The 18480-nt window shown below is 49.7% G+C and overlaps 1 protein-coding gene across 1 annotated transcript in view; it reads left to right on the top strand.

The window, feature by feature from the left end:
• Positions 1-6382: 6382 nt before the first annotated feature.
• The window catches only part of CSMD2 (CUB and Sushi multiple domains 2), a 786100-nt gene continuing 774002 nt past the window's right edge, over positions 6383-18480 (top strand). The window contains exon 1 of the mRNA XM_049878694.1: positions 6383-6678. Coding sequence (XP_049734651.1) covers positions 6495-6678 — 184 coding nt within the window. The 5' untranslated portion in view covers positions 6383-6494. The remainder of the gene's footprint in view (positions 6679-18480) is intronic.

The raw sequence follows: 18480 nt of genomic DNA, 5'->3' as shown, positions 1-18480 counted from the left end.
CTATATCCAGCCAGCAGATGAAGGAGTAGGGATGAGAAGGTTTTATGGGATAAGCCTTGAAGGGGCACACATCACTACTGCTTACACTCCTTTGGCTAGAGCACTGTCTCATGACTGCATCTAACTGCAAAGTGGGCTGGGAAATGTACTCCTGGCTGGGCAGCCACCTGTCAGTGGCATCTCTATCACAAAATTTCTCAACCTCAGCAGTATTGACATTTGGGACCAAATAACTTTGATATATGGAGCTGTCCTGTGCATTTAGGGTGTTTGACCCCATCCCTGGCCTTTACCCTGAGAAGCCAGAAGCACCCTCCAGTTGTGACAACCAAAAGTGTCTCCAGACATTGACAAGTCAACTCATGGTGACCTTATATGTATGACAAAATGAAATGTTGCTCAGTCTTGTGTCACCCCCACGATTGCTGGCATGTTTGCCAGTCTCACTGAGGGTCTCCCTCACCCTTGCTGGCCCTCTACTTCACCAAACGTGATGTTCTACTCCAACAATTGACCTCTCCTGATGATGTGTCCAAAGCAAGCGAGTTGAGCAATGTTCTCTTGTGATCCATAAGGTTGTCACTGACTAATTTTTGGAAGTAATCACCAGGCCTTTCTTCCTAGTCTGTCTTAATCTGGAGGCTCTGCTGACACCTGTCCATCATGCGTAACCCTGCTGGTATTTGAAATAAAAGTGACATACCCATACCCTTTGCCATTGACTTGATTCTGACTTATAGTGACCCTACAGGACAGAGTAGAGCTGTCCTATGAGGTTCCAAGGCTGTAAATCTTTATAGGAACAGACTTCCACATCTTTCTCTTGCAGAGCAGCTAGTGGGTTCAAACTGATGATCTTTCAGTTAGCAGCTGAGTGCTTAACCCTGCACAACCAGAGTTCCCAAGTGACATAGCTTTCAGAATTATAGCAATGTGCAAGCTACCACAGTCTAGCAAATTGACAGGTGGATGGTGGAGACATTGCCAACTGTCCCCTAAGTCAGCCCTGGTTGAAGACCACTGGTCTATGGTGTGGAAGGGGGGGCATAAGTTGTTGATGTACAGCTAGCTGTTCATACTGAAAGGGCCATCTAACCCAGCTGCTGAAGCTGGGGATGGGAGGAACTTAGCGAAGGTTATCTGGGGGAGGCAATGCTTGAGCTGAGGAGCAACATGAACAAACACATGGAGGCACGGTAGCACAGCCAATTGGAGGAACTTCACGTAGAGATAATGGCTTGGAACAGCCCCTCCCCTGTGGACTATGGTCTCTGACAAGCAAAGGAAAGTTTTGATCTCTGCTCTGTCACTGACAATTTCCTTGTTTCACAAATGGAGAAATTTTCTGCAAGAAATGTCAGAATTCTGTGGCCCCAGCATTTGGTACCACTGGAGGAACAGCCCAGGCTGGGACCCCTTCTCTCTTCTCCCTCCTGGTTTGGAAGCCAATAGACTTGCTGCAGTTTGTTCTGGGTTTTTTCTTCATGAACCCCTCTGTCACCTTTCTTTGGGAGGCAGATTACTGTCATCTCGACAGTGACAGCCTTGCCCTTGGGAAATACCAGCTTCTGTCTAATCACACTCATGATTTAAAACTCCCCCTAACCCCAACTTCAGTCCCAGGCTTTTCCTTTGAGCTTTGCTCTGTGGCCCTTCTCTGCTGTCCTGCTGGCCCCTCTGCCTCCCTCAGCTGCTGCCTCCATTTCAGCTCCACATTGCCGGAGCATTCTATTTGCTCTCTCCCTTTTCCTCAGGCTTCAGTAGCCTCTTTTATTTTCTTCTTAAGCCTGAGTGAAAATTTCAGGCCTTCAGTTTACAGCCCCTGCTTGAATCAAGCGGAGTTCTCCTGGAGCATCGAGGCCCTGTTTCGTTCTAGAATGAACTCTGATCTTATCTGGGTGTTAGGCTTATCTTGGTGAGTCACTATACTGCATTGGGCTTTTTTCAATGTGATGTTGTGGGGAAACCACGACCCATGGCTGCCTGTTGCTCACTGTGAGAATGGAAAGGGCACTCAGAGAATGGAAGAGGCAGGCAGGAAGCCAGCTCTGGGGGCTGAGCTGAGAGCCACACTCTCCTAGGCTAGCAGGGAGAAGGCTGCTGTCACTTCTTTCATTCCTGTCTCTACCCTGACCTGCAAACGTTTCCAAGGCCCCATCTCTGCCTTCATCCACGTCACTCCTGGCTTGGACCATTGCAGTAGCCTCTTAAGTGATCTCGCTTCGTCTACCCCTTCGCTTCCTATCTATTCTCTATAGAGAAGCCAGAGTACATCCCACATTGTGTCACTTGGCTTCCGTTCCCCGCTAAAACAGCCATGCTATACACAGTCTTAACAAATGTCTTCGGCTGGGTTCTCTAGAGAAGCAAAACCAGTGAAGCATATATATACATACATACATATATAAACCCATTGCTTTTGAGCTGATTCCACCTCATAGTGACCCTACATGGCAGAGTAGAACTGCTCCATAGGGTTTTCAAGGAGTGGCTGGTGGATTCAGACTGCTGACCTTTTGGTTAGCAGCTGAACTCTTAACCACTGTGCCACCCCCCCGCCCCAGTGCCCAGCGCCATCCAGGACTCCATATATATGTATACACACACGCACACACACACACACATGAGAGAGAGAGAGATTTATCTCAAGGAAATAGCTCACATGGTTGTAGAGGATAGCAAGTCACAAGTCCATGGGTCAGGTATCAGGCTGGAGGCTTCTCCTGACTTATGTAGCTTCAAGGGCTGATGAACCCAAGAACAGCAGGTCAGATGGTAGGCTGCAGGCTCACAGACTGCGGAGGCTGATGGATTCCAAGGATGGCAGGCAATATAGCAGGCAGCTGGCTCAAGTCCCAAGAACCTGAGGTCAGATGATGGCGAGCTAGAAGCAGCAGAGCAAAAACCACAGCAAGCAAAAGCCAGTGAGTTTTGCCAGAACTCCATAGGTATTGAATGCAGGCCACACCCCCAAGGAAACTCCCCTTACACTGATTGGCTGATCACATCAGATCTCATCATGGAGAATGACTACATCATTAGGTAACTACCAAACTACTAAGAATCATGGCCCAGCCAGGTTGACACACATCACAACAGATACCTCTTCAAATACCTATTCTGTCATGAGTTTGCTTTCTTTCCTCCCTCTACCTGAGAAGTCCTCCCTTCCTATTCTCCACTGCCTAAGGATAAAATCCAAACTCCTCATCACCCTGAGTCCCTGCCTGCCTTCCCTTCTTTCATCTCCTGCCCCTCACCCCTTGCTCACTTCCATCCAGTCCCACTCTTCAAGGTCTTTGTCCGTGCTCTCTGTCCCAAAGGCCCTTTCCAAACTCTTTGCACAACTGTCTTATTTATTTTTAGATCCCATCTTTAAGGTCACCACCTCAGAGAGGACTTCCCTGATCATCTATTAAAAGCCTGTTTCCTTATTCTTCCTCATATCACCATGAATTTTCATTACAGCATGTTTAATTCGTAACTTCACATATATTTGTTTGTTTATTGCCTGCCTTCATCAAGGATGGAGCCAGAGTGGTGCAAATGGTTTGTGATCAGCTGCTAAGCTAAACGTTGGCAGTTTAAGCCCATCCAGGTCTGACACACTGCTCTGATAAAAGATTACAGCCAAGAAAACTCTACGGAGCAGTTCTGCTCTGCACACCTAGGGTTGCCATGAGTTGGAATCAACTCAACGACAATGGGTTTGTTTGTTTTTCCATCAAGGCAGGGACCGTGCATTATGGTGTATTTTCAGTATCTAGTACAGTGTGAATCGACTTGACAGCACTGGGTAGTACAGTGTCCTGGCATGTTGTGATGTTCAAAAAATATTTGTTGAGTAAATGAATCTTCATCTTGTGTAAGTCCCTATCCAGACTTCAGGGTCCAGCCAAAATCTTACTTCTCTCATTAAATTAGCTTTCCAAGTCCCGGAAAAGCTTACTTTCTTGATATGTCTCCATGTAACATGCCCTTCCTTCTCTGTCATGGTACTGATGCTGTCTGGCTTGTATCAGCTATGTGTGGGTTCCCATCTCTGCCCCACGTCCTTCCTTGCTGGGACCACACACTGTGCATCTCTGTGTTGCCCACAGCACAGCTTCTGCACAGGACCTGAGCTCAGGAAGCACTTAGTAAATGCATGTGGACCTAAATAGATCAGAGGAAGGAACCGATGGCAGAGGATGCAAGTAACTGGGCCATTTACAGGGATAAAAAGGGTGCTCCTGCCCTCCACGGCCCCCTGCAAAAGGGATGAAAAATGCTCTTTTTTGCCAGGGAGAATTTTAGGGGGAAACCTCAGCTGCTGGTGGCAGCCAGAGCAAAGTTCTGGAACCCAGAGAGGGTGGGGAAAGTCCTTTGGCTTGGAGTCCCCAATCCTGGAGGAACCCAGGCCCTCTTTAGTCCAGCTGTGGGCGGCAGAGCAGGCAGGGGCTTCTCTGCCAATTCCTTTCTCTCCAGGAAACCCCATCCCCAGAAGAGTTGAAGCCCAAAGCTCAGGAGCCAGGACCCCAGCCCAGGGAAGGTCCAGCCACCAGGACCCACGGTGGGCGGGCCCCCACTCACCACAGAGCCTAACCCTCCCTCCTCTCCAGGGCTGGTGGGAAGGCCGCGGCCAGTCGTGGCTGGCTGAGCTCTCGCTTCGGGGGCTGGGTCTGGACAATGAGGAGCGAAAAGCCTCCTCCCCGCTGCCCCAGGACATAAAGCGGGCCTTTCACTGAGAAGTTCTGGCTGCTCTGCTTGGTTCTTGGCACCCAGCGAGCCCGCGTCGGGAGGGCCGGGAAAGCAAGTGCGCTGGGGGTGGGGATGGGGGCTACGATTCTAAGGAGGCTCGCCCTCCGGGGGCCACCGGGTCGGCTCCCCAGCTGCGGGATGAGCTCATGCCGGGAAACCGGAACAACTTGGGGGGCGGGAGCATCCAGGAGGCCGCAAGAGCATGGCTTGGGGGGAACAAGTTTTTCTTGGGGAGCAAAGGCAAACATATACTCCTCTGGTCCTGTCACCTCCCCCGGGCTGGCGACCCATTCAATCCTCTCCATGCCCTTCCCCAAAATTCCCAGGCTGCGACCACCGCCGGCCACTGCCCCCTGGGCCTCGCAGATGCCAAAGCTCGGGCTTGGCCAAACCGTGCGGCTCGCTAAACCCTGAGAGCGGCCTCTCTCGGATGCCTCTGGCAAAGGGGTTGGGGTGCCGGTCGGCAGGTACCTCTCTTCTGGGCACATCAGCCAGGGCCTCCTCCCCAGGCCTTTCCCCTTCCCCCTCTCCAGTGCTCCCCCCTCCCCCTGCAGCGTCGCTTCCCTCTCGCCTAGATAAGAGTTTGGCGTAGACAGCGAAGGAGCCATCGTGACTGACGGAGGAGCCCAGTGGAGACAAGACCGAGACAGCGGCCGAGTCGGGGTGGGGGATGGGGTGAAGACCGCGGCTGAGCCCTGGGGGCTTGAAGGCAGTGGCGACCGGGGGGGAGGTGGGGAGCGGCTCGCGCCATTGGGAGAAACTCCCCTGGTTCGGGGCCCTGGCGGGGAGGGGGAGAGGCAGGGTCTGGTTAATTTTGAGGATAAATTGTACAAGTAACTCTTGCACGGTCCTTCCACCAATTCGCTCCCCACTGCCCGCAGACATGCACTCCTCCCTCCATCCAGAGATTTTGTCTGAGGGGTGTTGTATGTCCGCACTGAGTGAAATGAACAGCTCCCCCACCGCTTCTTAACCCAGCCTAGGTCTACGCACATACGCCTCTCTCCTGGGATGGGGTAGGAGGCTCTTGCAAATGGGGCTCCTCGTCGTCTCCCGCCAGCCCCAGACTGCAAGTTCAAAGCCACTACCCAAGATCAGCTCCTAGGAGCAGTGACTTGGGAACCGAGTCCTTCTTTGGTTACCTTTGCCCAGACAGTATTCCAATTTCCAAACGTGGGAGCGGCGTGTGTGCGTGTGTGCGTGTGTGCCTGGGTGTGTGAGCGCGTGTGTCGGTATCACTGTGTGTGTGTGTGTGTGTGCGTGCGTGTGTCTGGGAGGTGTATTAATGGGTGATTTTATAAATGGAAACGAGAGAACTGAACTTAAAAGGAACTGGTCAATTGTAAAACAAACAGGAATAAACAACCCTTTAGATGTAATTTGTGGCTTATCTGGAGGTGGAGGTGGTGCAGCAGAGGAACCCCAACCCCCCAATATTTTTTCCTTGGCTGCGCCTCCACCCCCAGCATTTGGAGCGGCGGAGAAGCGGCTCCGGAGTGATTAATCCGGGGATAATTCTCCCCCCTCCCGCCCCCCGGCGCGAACCCCGCGAAGCGGGATTGGAGCGAGTCATTTCCGAGAGCGCAGCGCGCCTCTCCCCGGCCAGGCGGACACTTGGTTCATTCCAGCCGCAGAAGCTCAGGGCTCCCGCGTACCGGGATTTTTTCCGAGCAGAAAAAAGCTCCAGAGCTCTCCTGACCTCCTTTCTCCTCGGCGGCGAGCGGAGCCTCTCCCTCGGCGCTGCCGGCCGCGCCATGCCGCGCTCGCGGGGATGGGAGCAGGGGCACTGCGGCTGCCCCGCGGGGAGGGCTCGCGGCGAAGCCGGGATTTCGGCTCTCGTGCCGGGTGCAGGGAGCCGGTGGGGCCGGCCGCCGCCAACGCTGCCGCCGCTGCTGCTGCTGCTGGGCTGGGGGCTGCTCAGCGCCTCGGCCGCCGCGGGTAAGTCCGGCAGCGCCGGGGAGACGGGGCCACCCCGCGCCCCACCCGAGCCCCGAGCCCACCCATCCCCGACCGGTTCCAGTCTCTATCCCCGTGCCCCCCCCCCCGCCTTAACCTCGCACTCACCCAAACGCCCACCCTAATTTTCAGCTTTTCCTCTCTATCACCAACCCCCACCCCACCCTCAACCACGTCCCCACCTCCACCCTCAACCACGTCCCCACCTCCACCCTCATCCTCACTGCTGCCCCCAGCCCCAGCCGCAACTTGGCCGGGTCGTGCCGGCATGGGGGCCTGGGAGACAGGCATCCCCTACCTGGGTTGCGGGGCACCGGGACCATGACTTCAGTTTCTCCAACCATCCAGCCCCCAAGGTGCCAGGCTTTTCCCCGATAAACTTTCCCGGAGCCCCCCCTCCCCCCCATTCTAGTTGGCACAACCGTCGGGGGCTTAGAGAAATGGCGCGCCCCCTCCCCATTTCCGCGCCTGCCTGGTCTCCCCTTCCCTGCCCTCGACCATTTTCTCCTGAACCGAACCCGCGCCCCCGCTGGAGCCGCCCGCAGACTGCGGCCGCCACCCCCTCCCCAATTGTCTCCCTCTTTTTTTTCGGTGCTCTGGGCTAGTAGGGGAGCCGGGGGGGCGGGAGTCCAGGGCGGGGGTCCCACGCACGCTTTTCAGAAGGGCGGGGGCTGGAGGGTGCTGAGTGACGGGGAGGCGGGGGCATGGGTTGTGCCCGTGGGCGGGGGAGGGAGTGTCGCCACCCGGCTCCGCGCCGCCACATCCCCCTTGGTTCCCACTCCGCGCCAAAGTGCCCTTTCCCGCGCCCTGCTGCAGCCGAGCGCTTGGGCTGCGGCAGCGGCGGCGCAGGCGGCAGGACCCGCTCCAGGCGACCGAGTCGAGTAGGGGGCAGACCTGGCGGGTGCTGCTAGTCCTGGAACTTCGTAGTGTCTGGCTGCAGCTTGCCAACCGCGGAAGGCACGCGGCTTTAGGAGGGAACCTAGTCCACAGTGGGGGCCACTGGCCTCTACTCGTTCCCTCCCACTTTACCCCATATATCCCACTGAAGCTCAGCTTTAGTTACAGCCTAGAAAGTTCCCTGTGCCCGGGTGGGGACGGGTCCAAACGGGCGGCACCTGGAGCTGCATTCTGTTTAGTCCGGAGGCTGACGCCCACCCGAGAAGAAGACCTGAAACACCTGCTGCCAAGGCCTGGACCCAGGGCATCTCAGGCTGGGAACAATTTTTTTTTTTTTTTTAAACCGCCGATTGAACCTCTGAAGGCTTGGCCTTGGCAACCCCACCACCCAGTGTCCTCTTCTTGGAGAGTGTCCCCCATCCCCTGGCAGGCCAGTAAGTGGTGAGCTCTCCAGCCCCAACATCTAGTGAGCCGAACCCCACAGACTGTGTCGCTTGCCCTTTAGTCCTGGAATGTTGGGGTTCTTGGGCAGTGAAGGCCCCCCAAACCAGCCCGGCTCTCTCCTCTAGACTTGAGCGGACTTTCTCGGGTTCTCCGGAAGAGTCATAGCCGCCGACACCCAGAGAGGGGCGCCCGCGATGCACGCGCCTGGGAACTCGGTCTCGCTCACACCCACACCCCCTGGGAAGCTGTGCACACCAATGCTGCTGGTCACCCAGACTTGCCACATGGGCAGCGGGGAGACCTTCTCTACCGGCCGTCAGGCCTTTCTGAGGTTTGTCCGACTGAGTCCCCTGCTCTGGCTTAGCTGACCCAGAACCGCCCAGATCTGACTTGAACTGTTTTTCTGGCTAGATTTGTCCCTGCCTCTTAGGTATGACAGGCCTCCGGGAGTAGAAGAAACAGGCCAAATCACCCAAGCTTGCACACTGCTACGCGGTGCTGGAACCTTGCCTTGTAGAGATCCATTTGCTGGCAGCTTTTTGGTCGGTGGAGAAGTTGGGGGGCAAGGGGGGACAAGAGGTTTGAAGGAGGGAGTAGTTGTCCTCTGTCTTCCAGTGCTTCCAGTGCATTTCTTTTCAAACCTTCCCAGCATTTCATTGTGCTGTTTCAGGTGCAGATTACCCAATAAGCAAGGTAAGCACGGGCTTACTTGTGCTTATGTACTAATCTGTAGTGAACAATTCACAACCCAGGTGAAATTGTTCACTATAGATTAGTAAGTAAGTAGAAGTAAGCCCGCGCTTACCTTGCTCTTTGGGTCATCCACCCCGGCAGGGATTGTAAATTTGAAAAGAGGTTTTGATTCTGTAGGAAGGTGCTGTGGGACTGGGAGAGAGACAAATGTCAGCCATACCTAGAAGCAGAATCTTTGATGTGCTGAAAAAATGTGAAATTGTTCACTACAGATGATTTGGCAAGCAAGGTAAGCACAATGCTTAACTTGCCTACTTGATAATCCGCCGCTGTGCTGTGGAGCCTTGCAGGCAGCAGCAGTTTGGGAATGAACTTGGTGAGAAGTGATCAGCAGGATTTGGCACATTAGAGGGGGAAGCACAGTCATTTTGTGTCCCCTTCACACCATTGACTTTAAAAGATGTTCAGGACTGAACAGTCTCCTTTCCTTGGCCCAGTGTTGGCTGGATAAAATGAACATAAGGAGTTGAAAAGGAGGAGCCTTCTTATTTATCTTTACCTTCTTCCCCCAGACCCCTCTACCTGTGCATTGCCTTACCCTACCCCCGACCCCCCCCCCCCGAAAAAAAAGACCCAGGCTCCTTACTTTCCCTACTGTCAATCAGTCAATGGCTCTCCCTATTGGATATTTCCCCTTGGCCTGTAAAAACAAAAGGAGTCAATAAGACTTCTTGGCCCCATTGACCTTTTGTAGCTACCATCCCAGTTCTTTTTAAAAACAATTTCTACATGTGCAATTAAGTGACACTGTGTACATTCTTCAAGCTGTGCTACTATTCTCACTGTCGTTTTCCACTTGTTCCCATCACCATTATTTTAAGCTCACTGCTCCCTAAGCTTCCCATCTGACCTTTCCAGTTGCCCTTGGCAGTTCGATCTCACATTCTCTTGCTCTTTTACAATCAACTCTCTTCAAAGGGGGTCTTCAGCTCACTTTTCTACCACCATTCACTCCCTGTAGTCCAGCTGCTGTCCCCAGGACTCCCCTGCAACTTTCTAGAAAAGATCACTGTTGATCAACCTAATTGTCAAATACATTGTACCATCCTTCCATTCCTTCACTTCCCTGTGGCTTGGGACACTTTTAAATTCCCATCCTCGGGCTTCTAGGACACCATGCTTCATTGATTTTTCTCCTACCTCTTGGGCGTTCCTTTTCAGTCCCTAATAGTAGCATTTATTCCCCTCCCTTAATTATGGGGATCTGCAGAGTTCCATTCCTTGTACTTTCTCATTTCCTTTCACCACTCCCTGGGTGAGCTCATCCATGCCCACTCCTTCCACTACTATACTCTGAAGCTTCCAGATACATCTCTCCTGCCAAGACATTTGGCCTGATAAATGTCTACTGGCTTCCTAGCCCATGGAAGCTTTGGGTCTAGACAGCTCATATATCTAGCTGACTCTTGGACATCTTCACCTGGATATTTCCCTTCCAAAGCAAACTCAGTAGCTCTTCTCCTAAGCTTCCAGTATTCTCTGTGTAAGTTGGTGATACTTGTAGCCCAGTTACCCAACCCAGGAACCTTAGGCTCATGGACAACTTCCTTTTAGTTACTTCCCTTACTAACTGATGATCAAGCTCTCTCAGTTTTATACCCCGTTACATTGTCCTTAAACCTAACTACATTTCTCTGTGGATTAAGAAGCTCTGAGCATTGAGATGGTTGTGATGCCTCCCATCTCTTTAATAAATAATGGAAAATAAAAGTAATATTAAACTATAAAATGAGTATAAGGTTCTCTGACAAAGTTCTGGTTTTTCTCATGCCAACCGCATTGTTACTTTTTTAAAAAATCAAACACCTAATTAGTTTTTTTAAAGATTTCCCCTGTTTTGCTCATTACCTAAGTGCTTGGTGAGTTGGCCTCTTGCAGACAGGGGCACCTGGCTGTGCCTAGTGTTTTATTATTGTACAAATGAAATTATATTAAATGTGTTTATTTGTCGATCCCACATGTTAAACTGTGAGCTTCCTGAAGGCAGGGACTGTGCTTTATTTCTTTCAGTAACCCTAGCTCTCAACTCAGGGGCTGGCATAGAATTGGTGCTTGATAATTGGTTGTTAAATCAGTGTACTATTTATTTATTTATTTCCTTTGGATGGCTTTCCAGGGACCAGTAAGGCTAAATCAGGAGTTTCAGGGGTCCAGGAAGTCAGTTAGTTTGCAGAGGAAATAGGATCACAAAGATACGTGGTTCCCAGTTGCATTTCACCCAGAACTAAATGCTACAGATGGGTAAGAAAGCTCCCTAGATTATCTAGAACCACTGCAACAACAAGCTTTGTCATCCCCACCCCCAGTGGGAAGGCATTTAACTGCTCAGTCACCAATGTGTGTATGGATTTGAATTTCCATTCGTGGTTGAGCTGTGGGTTTATGGTTTTTTTTTTTTTTTGAATGCGCTGACTACAAAGAACAGTGCTGACTATACATAGCATGGACGGTGTGTGGCTTTGTTGAGATGAGGCTAGAATAATGTGCAGGGGGCTGGAGAACCAAACTGTGGGGTCTTGAACACTGCAAAGTTTAAGTTTGTGCACGGAACCAGCAGGTAGCTTCAGTAGCACCACCTTGACCCATGTGCCTGACATACCTGTTTCATTGTCTTTGTCCTGCCAGCAGGAGTAAGGGAATCTCATTGCTCAGCAGAGTCAGATGTTCCTTGTCTCGAGCCTTAGCTGATCTTGGACCTCTCCGAGGCTGAGGTTCCCACCTGTGAAAGGGGGCAGTAAGTCCTAAATTGTGGGAAAGATTAGAAATGAGGTGCGCCACAGACCCAGCACAAGACCTTCTTCACCGAGTGTGTCCATTAAATGGAAGCTGGGCTGAACAGGAACACTGAGGACAAAGGAATCAGCCAGGGAGTCTGTGTGCCCTCACCACATCTTCACCCGCCTATTGTGCTCAGAAAGCTGTCCTGGGCACCCAGGGGAGTGACACTAATAGCTAGTGTTCACTGAGCACTCACCATGTGCCCAGCACTGTTCCAAGCACTTTTCATGTGTTAACTCGGTCCTCACAGCAACCCAGTAAAGTTGGCAATAGTATTCCTGTTTTATAGATGAAGAAACAGGTTCAGAAAGGATATGTAATTTATTCACAAAACAAGTAAATGGCGAAGCCAGGATATGAGCCCAGGTTTGCCTGACTCTAAATCCCTCACTTGTAACCACACTGCTATCCTACATCTCAGGGGACCCAGCTGGTGCCACATCCCTGGAATCCTTCTGCCCAGGCTGCCTTCCTCCACCTGGCTTTTCCCATTGGGCTGCCTGCTCCCATCAGTTATGTTATACCGGTTTTGGCACTTGAGGCCTGGATCCCCAAATTCCTTCTCTTCAAGCAGCCAGCATCTATCCATCTCCGCTAGCTGCAAAGCTGTCTTTGGTTTCTAGCCCCAAATGCCCATCTAGACTAAGCTCTGCAATGGGATCTCAAAACTCCATGTTTTTCCCTTTTGTAAAATTCATCATGACGTATTGGAATTTTCTGTTTAATGAGATGATATCTTAGTTATCTAGTGCTGCTATAAGGGAAATACCACAAGTGGATGGCTTTAACAAACAAATTTATTTCCTCACCTCAGAGTTTAGGAGGCTAGAAGTCTGAATTCAGGGTACCGGCTATAGGGGAAGGCTTTCTCTGTCGCCTCTGGAGGAAGGTCCTTCAGCTTCTGTTTCCTAGTTCCTTGGAGATCTACATGTGGCTTGGCATTTATCTTCCTCACATCTCTGCTTGCCTAATCTGCCCCCTTTATATCCTTTAGAAGATTGACTCAAAACCCACCCTGCGCTAATCCTGCCCCATTAACATAACAAAGATAAGCCATTCCCAATTGAAATTATAACCACGGACATAGAGGTTAGAATTTACAGTACATATTTTTGGGGGTCGCCATTCAATCCATAACAGGTGGTGTCTGTCTAAAGGACCATGAACTCAGGCAGGGCAGTGTAAGCTAGCTCACAGCACATAGCAGGCTCTCAGTAAACACCTGTTGAGAGGATCAGAGGCTGGTTTTCTGGAGTTCAGGTTTCCCTTTCCCTCAGACGGCCCTGTTGAACATTCCCAAGGCAGTTGTGGGCTGGGAGGAGTGGGAAGGGGTGAAGAGGGATCCCCAAGTGGGAGATAGCCCCAGGCCTGTCTGCCAAAGGATTTCACCTCTCATCAAGAATATAAGAGCTAAGGGTGTACCTGGGGGGAGAAGAGAAAACACAGTCTTATCTGAACCAACTCAGTGTCAACTTAACAACAATTACTACTGCTATTACTACTACTACCACTACTACTATTACTCCTAGGACGCTGTACTTGCTTTCTGCACCAGCCTCTTAGGATTGTAAGAGAAATAATCTGAACACAATGCCACTCCAAGATACCACTATCTGTAGTAGCGAGAGTCTTTCTTCTTTGGTACTGCCATTAAAAACATACCCCTTAGGGGCACACCAGCCCTGGGGCAAGGACCAGAAGGCAGGAAGGGACAGGAAAGCTGGTAATAGGGAACCCAAGATTGAGAAGGGAGAGTGTTGTCATGTTGTGGGGTTGTTAGCCAATATCATAACTGTTTAATGAAAAACTAGTTTGTTCTGTAAACCTGCACCTAAAGTACAATTAAAAAAAAAAAAAAAGAGAGAAACAAACAAAAAAGCACTCAGGCCAAGGGGTGGGGAGGGAATTACAGCTCTGGACAGGAATGCCCAGAATTAAACAGTTTTATGTTAATATAATTTTATTATAATAAAATGTAATAAATATAAGTAAAACTATTCTTGTTAATAAAATGCAAGAAATTAATAAAATATAATAAAACTTAAAACAAAACAAAACACACCCCTTAGAACCTGACCAACTCATCCAACCCATCAACCCAGGTCAGCAGTCTTCCTGCAGGCCGGTAATGGGGGAGGGGGAGTACCTCTTGTTCCCCCTAGAGGTTGCAGAATGCCACAGACACTGCCTTCCCTGGGTTTTTCTCCTAGGGTGGGATAGGGCCTCCCAACCCCTCTGCTTTGCCTACTGGAGAGTCCTCAGTTTCCCCAGCAACAGGGAACATCTGGGTGAGCCTGAAAATGGAGGATTATTCCAGAATCCTCACAGAGACTCTGCTTCAGAATCACTGGCTTTAAATGGAACTTAGCTGTCTCCTGAGCCAACAGAAAGTAAAGGGTGGGCTGGAAGATGTGGGTGTTTCTCAACCTGAAAATGATGATGTAGTTCCTAGAGCTCTTTCCTGGCTCTTGTCAGTCAAGGGAAACAAAGGAAACTCCTATTTATTTTCTCTGTGGTCTCTTGAGAGCCCATCCTCCTGGGCTATCTTTCACACCCTTCCTTTAAAAATGAGACTGTGTATTTTCTTTTTGCCCACCCAAGTACACACTTAGCTTGGTAGGAGGTGACATCCTTTGACTTTCTCAGGTAGCTTCAGGTAATGCGAAGGATGGTTATGTTCCTATATACAATCACAAATGAGAAGTTTGGCCAAGCAGGGGATGAGGGGAAGGAGATGGAATAGAATATGATGAGGTGGGATTGGAGAATAAAGATAATTTGAGATGAACTAGGATCAAGTAGGGAGAGATGAGTTGGAGTCGGATCAAGAGTGGATTGGTATATATTGGGATGGGATAGATAGAACGAATTGGAGTGGATTGAGATGAGTAGTGAAATGGTATGGAATAGACTGGAGTGAGACGGGATGGTTTGGGATGGGATTGAGAGCACGGGATGTATTCAGGTGATTGATTGGGATGAGATTAGATGGGATGGAGTGAGAATGGGTTAGAATGGATTGGTATGTGATATGATAGCTTGGATTAGGATGGGATAGGATAGGATGGGAGCCCTGGTGGTGCAGTGGTTAAGAACTTGGCAGCTAACCAAAAGGTCGGCAGTTTGAATCTACCAGCTGCTCCTTGGAAACCCTATGGGGCAGTTTTACTCTGTCCCATAGGGTCACTATGAGTCGGAATCAGCTCAGTGGCAGTAAGTTTGGTTTTTTGTTTTACCAGATAGGATGGGATGGGTGGGCCAGAGTAGAATGAGTCAATCGGGATTTCGTGGAGTAGAGGCAAGGTGAGATGGGGGTGGGTGTATTGGGGTGGTTTGTGTTGGGTGAGTTGGGATGGGATACTGGGAGATGTGCTGGAGTTATATGGCCATTTGACTATGAGGAAGTGGGAAATGAAGGAGAGCACCAGAAACACTTCACCTGCTTCACCTGATTGTAGCACCTTCCTCTCCAGAACTCCTTGAGCTTTGGTCAGTTTCTTGCTTGCCTGAACTGTGACATTTCCAGCAGATAGGAAGTCCCCACCAGCTCCCTGTCCTGCCCGTGGATCCTAAAATGCTGAAGGAGAAGTTGGAAGTGCTGTGTGGCCACCACCAGGAACCCTATCGGACAAATGTGTCAGACGCATGCCAGAAACACTGGAGCAGCTCATGTCAAGGTCAATGTGAGAGACGGGGCACTCTGTCCATCCTGGAGCTAGTGGGGTGGCCGAGCCCACAGAATGCAAAGCCCTGGGGCATTTTGGGGGCTTCCTCACTAGAACTGCCTTTTACTTTCTACCTGTTTTTTTTCTATATTGTTTGAAAATTTTAAACTGAATCGGTCTCTAAGGGGATGTGAGTCCTATCCTTGAAAATCATCATTACAAGGAACTTTTATGATGCTAAAAATAACGTATATATACTTCAATTACTGAGAGCACCAAGATAACTCTTAGAAATTTATTTGAGAATCTTCTGTGTGGTCTAGAGCAGAAAATAAGAGATCATATTGCATCACAAATAACCTTCCTCCTTGCCAGTGTCTAGTTTATACTCAATTAAGTGCAATTATAATCCAGAATCCTCAAAAAAAAATATGTGTCCGTCTTCTAGGTTTTCTAATAGAAAACAGAACATGACCCATTATTAAGTAGCTACAACTATTGATTGAAAGTAAGCGAGTGTGACCTGTTCTAACTTCAAAGGGTAGAAGCAGAGACTTTGAAATCTAGACTCTCTGAGATACAAGTGTACTATCTGAGAATGCTGCAGACGTTTTGTGCGAAATGATTGATGGCCCTTTCTGAGATGAGCAAGTGTGGTAGAGTTGGCTCAGGCCTCAGAAAGTTTGCCTGCAGGCTGTTGCCTGACTCCTTCGCCTTCCCCTACCCTGTCCTAAGTCTTCCTTGCCACATTCTGACCCTCCCTGCATCCTGCATCCCTGCTTCAGGGGTGAGATTAAAGGTGGACAGAGGCTTAGAGATTGGGTGATGCTTAGTAATGAGCTGTGGGTGTCTGGTACATTACTTGACAATAAGAACGAGGTGATAGTTTGGTGATTTCTTTTCGGGCCGTGTTAAAAAGTTCCTAACGTGAAAACAGTCGCCTCAAATGATGGCGTCCACTTCTCCCAGGGACCTGTGTGGCTCTGCCCTCCTAGCCCTTGTTATATGTGCTCTTCTAGAAGATCCCTGCCATGAGGCCTGGGAGTCAAGAAACACATCTGGCTGCCTTGTTCCTGCCCCTAACGATTTCTGTGACTGTGAGTGAATCATTTCATCTTCTTGAGCCTCCATTTCCTCACCTGTAAAATAGGAATGGAGTCCCTGGGTGGCACAAATGGTTAAGTACTTGGCAGCTAACCAAGAGGTTGACAGTTCGAGTCCAACCCAGAGGTGCCTCAGAAGAGAGGCCTGGCGATCTGTTTGAAAATCAGCCATTGAAAACTCTATGGAGCAGTTCTACTCCGACACGTATGGAGGTGCCATGAGTGGGAATTGACTCACTGTTAACTGGTTTGTTTTTTAAAATGGGGATAATAATACCCACCTTGTCTATGTAATGCCAGATTTGGAAGCTCTTTAATCAGTAACAGAAAATCGGAGCCAGAAATATTAAAACAGGGTGGAAAATGTTACTAGCCTAAGCCCCATCCAATGGCAGATCCTGCCCAGGGGCCAGTCTGCCTTGGCTTTCCAGCGATGGGAAGCATAGCCCACCTGGCTGTGCTTCAGGCAGGAAAAGACCCCAGGGTGAAGGAACGTGGATTTGCTGAGCTTCCTGGTCCTGATCGATCCTTGGCCTGTGTGATTGCTCCTGAGAACTGGAAAGGGAGGAAACAAGCAATCCGGAACTCTACCCACGTCCCTCAAGACATCCTGGCCGCAGCCATCTGCCCACCTGCCACTGGGAAGCAGCATTGTCAGTTCCCTCTGGGAGAGGTGACTGCTCCGGCTTCACCTTCTCACATGCATCAGTCCAGGGAACAAAATCTGCATCGAGTCTTTGTAATGCTTACTACTTGCTGTCAAGTCATTTCTGACTCATGGTGACCCCGTGTGTGTCAGAGTAGAGCTGTGCCCCATAGGGTTTTCAATGGCTGATTTTTCAGAAGCAGATCACCAGGCCTTTCTTCCTAGGTGCCTCTGGGTAGACTTGAACTACCAACCTTTTGGTTAGCAGCTCAGTGTGTTAACTATTTGCGCCACCCAGGGACCTTTTAACTATAGCAAGATGACAATTCCCCACATGCCAGGACCACTAGAATTCACATCTCCTATGACATTTTGTTCCAAGAAACGTGAAACGAGGACAATGCTGCAGGGATAGTTTTCCCGAGCCACATGGAAGGCACAGCTGGATGTTTTCGTTTCCTGCTTTTTTTTTTTTTTTAAATGTCAAATGCTTAACACTGAATTAATCCTACCAGCAGTCCATAGTGCTTTATGATCACCAGCCTGTGCAAGGCTTCTCTCTTGTTTTATTTTAATTTTTTCCTCCTTTCATCTTCAATCCCCAACGGTATCATTGCTGTCCTCCCATAGGTACCCAGTACTCTCATATATCTGATATATGTCTTAAAGTATGCACAGACCCTTATAAAATACGTCGTGTTGTTTTGTATATGTATTTTTAATTTACATGAATGGTATTGAACTACAAATTTTATCTGGTTTCTACTTGATTTACTCAACACCGTATTTTAAGGATCTAACCATGCTGCTGGTGGGCGTCTAGTCTGTAGTCTCTAACGGAAATTTAGTAGCATGGTGAGTTGTGCATTCATCACATTTTATGTATCGGTTTTCCTGGGGACAGATCCGGGGCGTGTCTCTGATCCCTCCTGGCCACACACGTGCCCTCTTGGGACCCTACGTGAGAATAACTCTGGGCTATACAAATCAAAGATTGGGAACCCTGAGTTAATATGTTAGTTTTCTGTGTTCTGCTACGCTGCTTTCTAGAAGGGCTGTGCCAGGTCACACATTTCTGCCAAAAGTGCTCAAGGGTGTATTTTCCCAAATCCTCACCAATACCTGATGTTACCCAACTTTCTAATTTTTGCTGTTCTTACAATGTTTGAACTGCTGTCTCGTTGCTTCCCTTTTACATTCCTCTGTTTCCTAGGGAGTCTGAGTATCTCTTGTGTGCTCATTAGCCGTTTGAGCTTCTCTGTTTTGTGAACTGCCTTTTCATATCCTTTGCCCATTTTTAACTGGATTTCCTTTCTTAGTTTTTAATTTTGTTCGGTTGGTTTCCAGAAGCTCCTTTGACCTTTCAGATATTGCCCTTGGTTGGTTTTGGAGGTCACCAATAACTTCTCCCAGTCTGCCGTCCGTATTTTCTTTGTGGCCTCCTTCTTGGGGAAGAAGTGCTTTTGACGTAATCAGATCCATCCACGCTTTGTGGAAG

The sequence above is a fragment of the Elephas maximus genome, chromosome 3 (genome assembly GCF_024166365.1).
Source record: "Elephas maximus indicus isolate mEleMax1 chromosome 3, mEleMax1 primary haplotype, whole genome shotgun sequence".
NCBI lineage: Eukaryota > Metazoa > Chordata > Mammalia > Proboscidea > Elephantidae > Elephas > Elephas maximus.
Note: the sequence above shows the minus strand (reverse complement) of the source record. Positions and strands in the feature narration are given on the sequence as shown.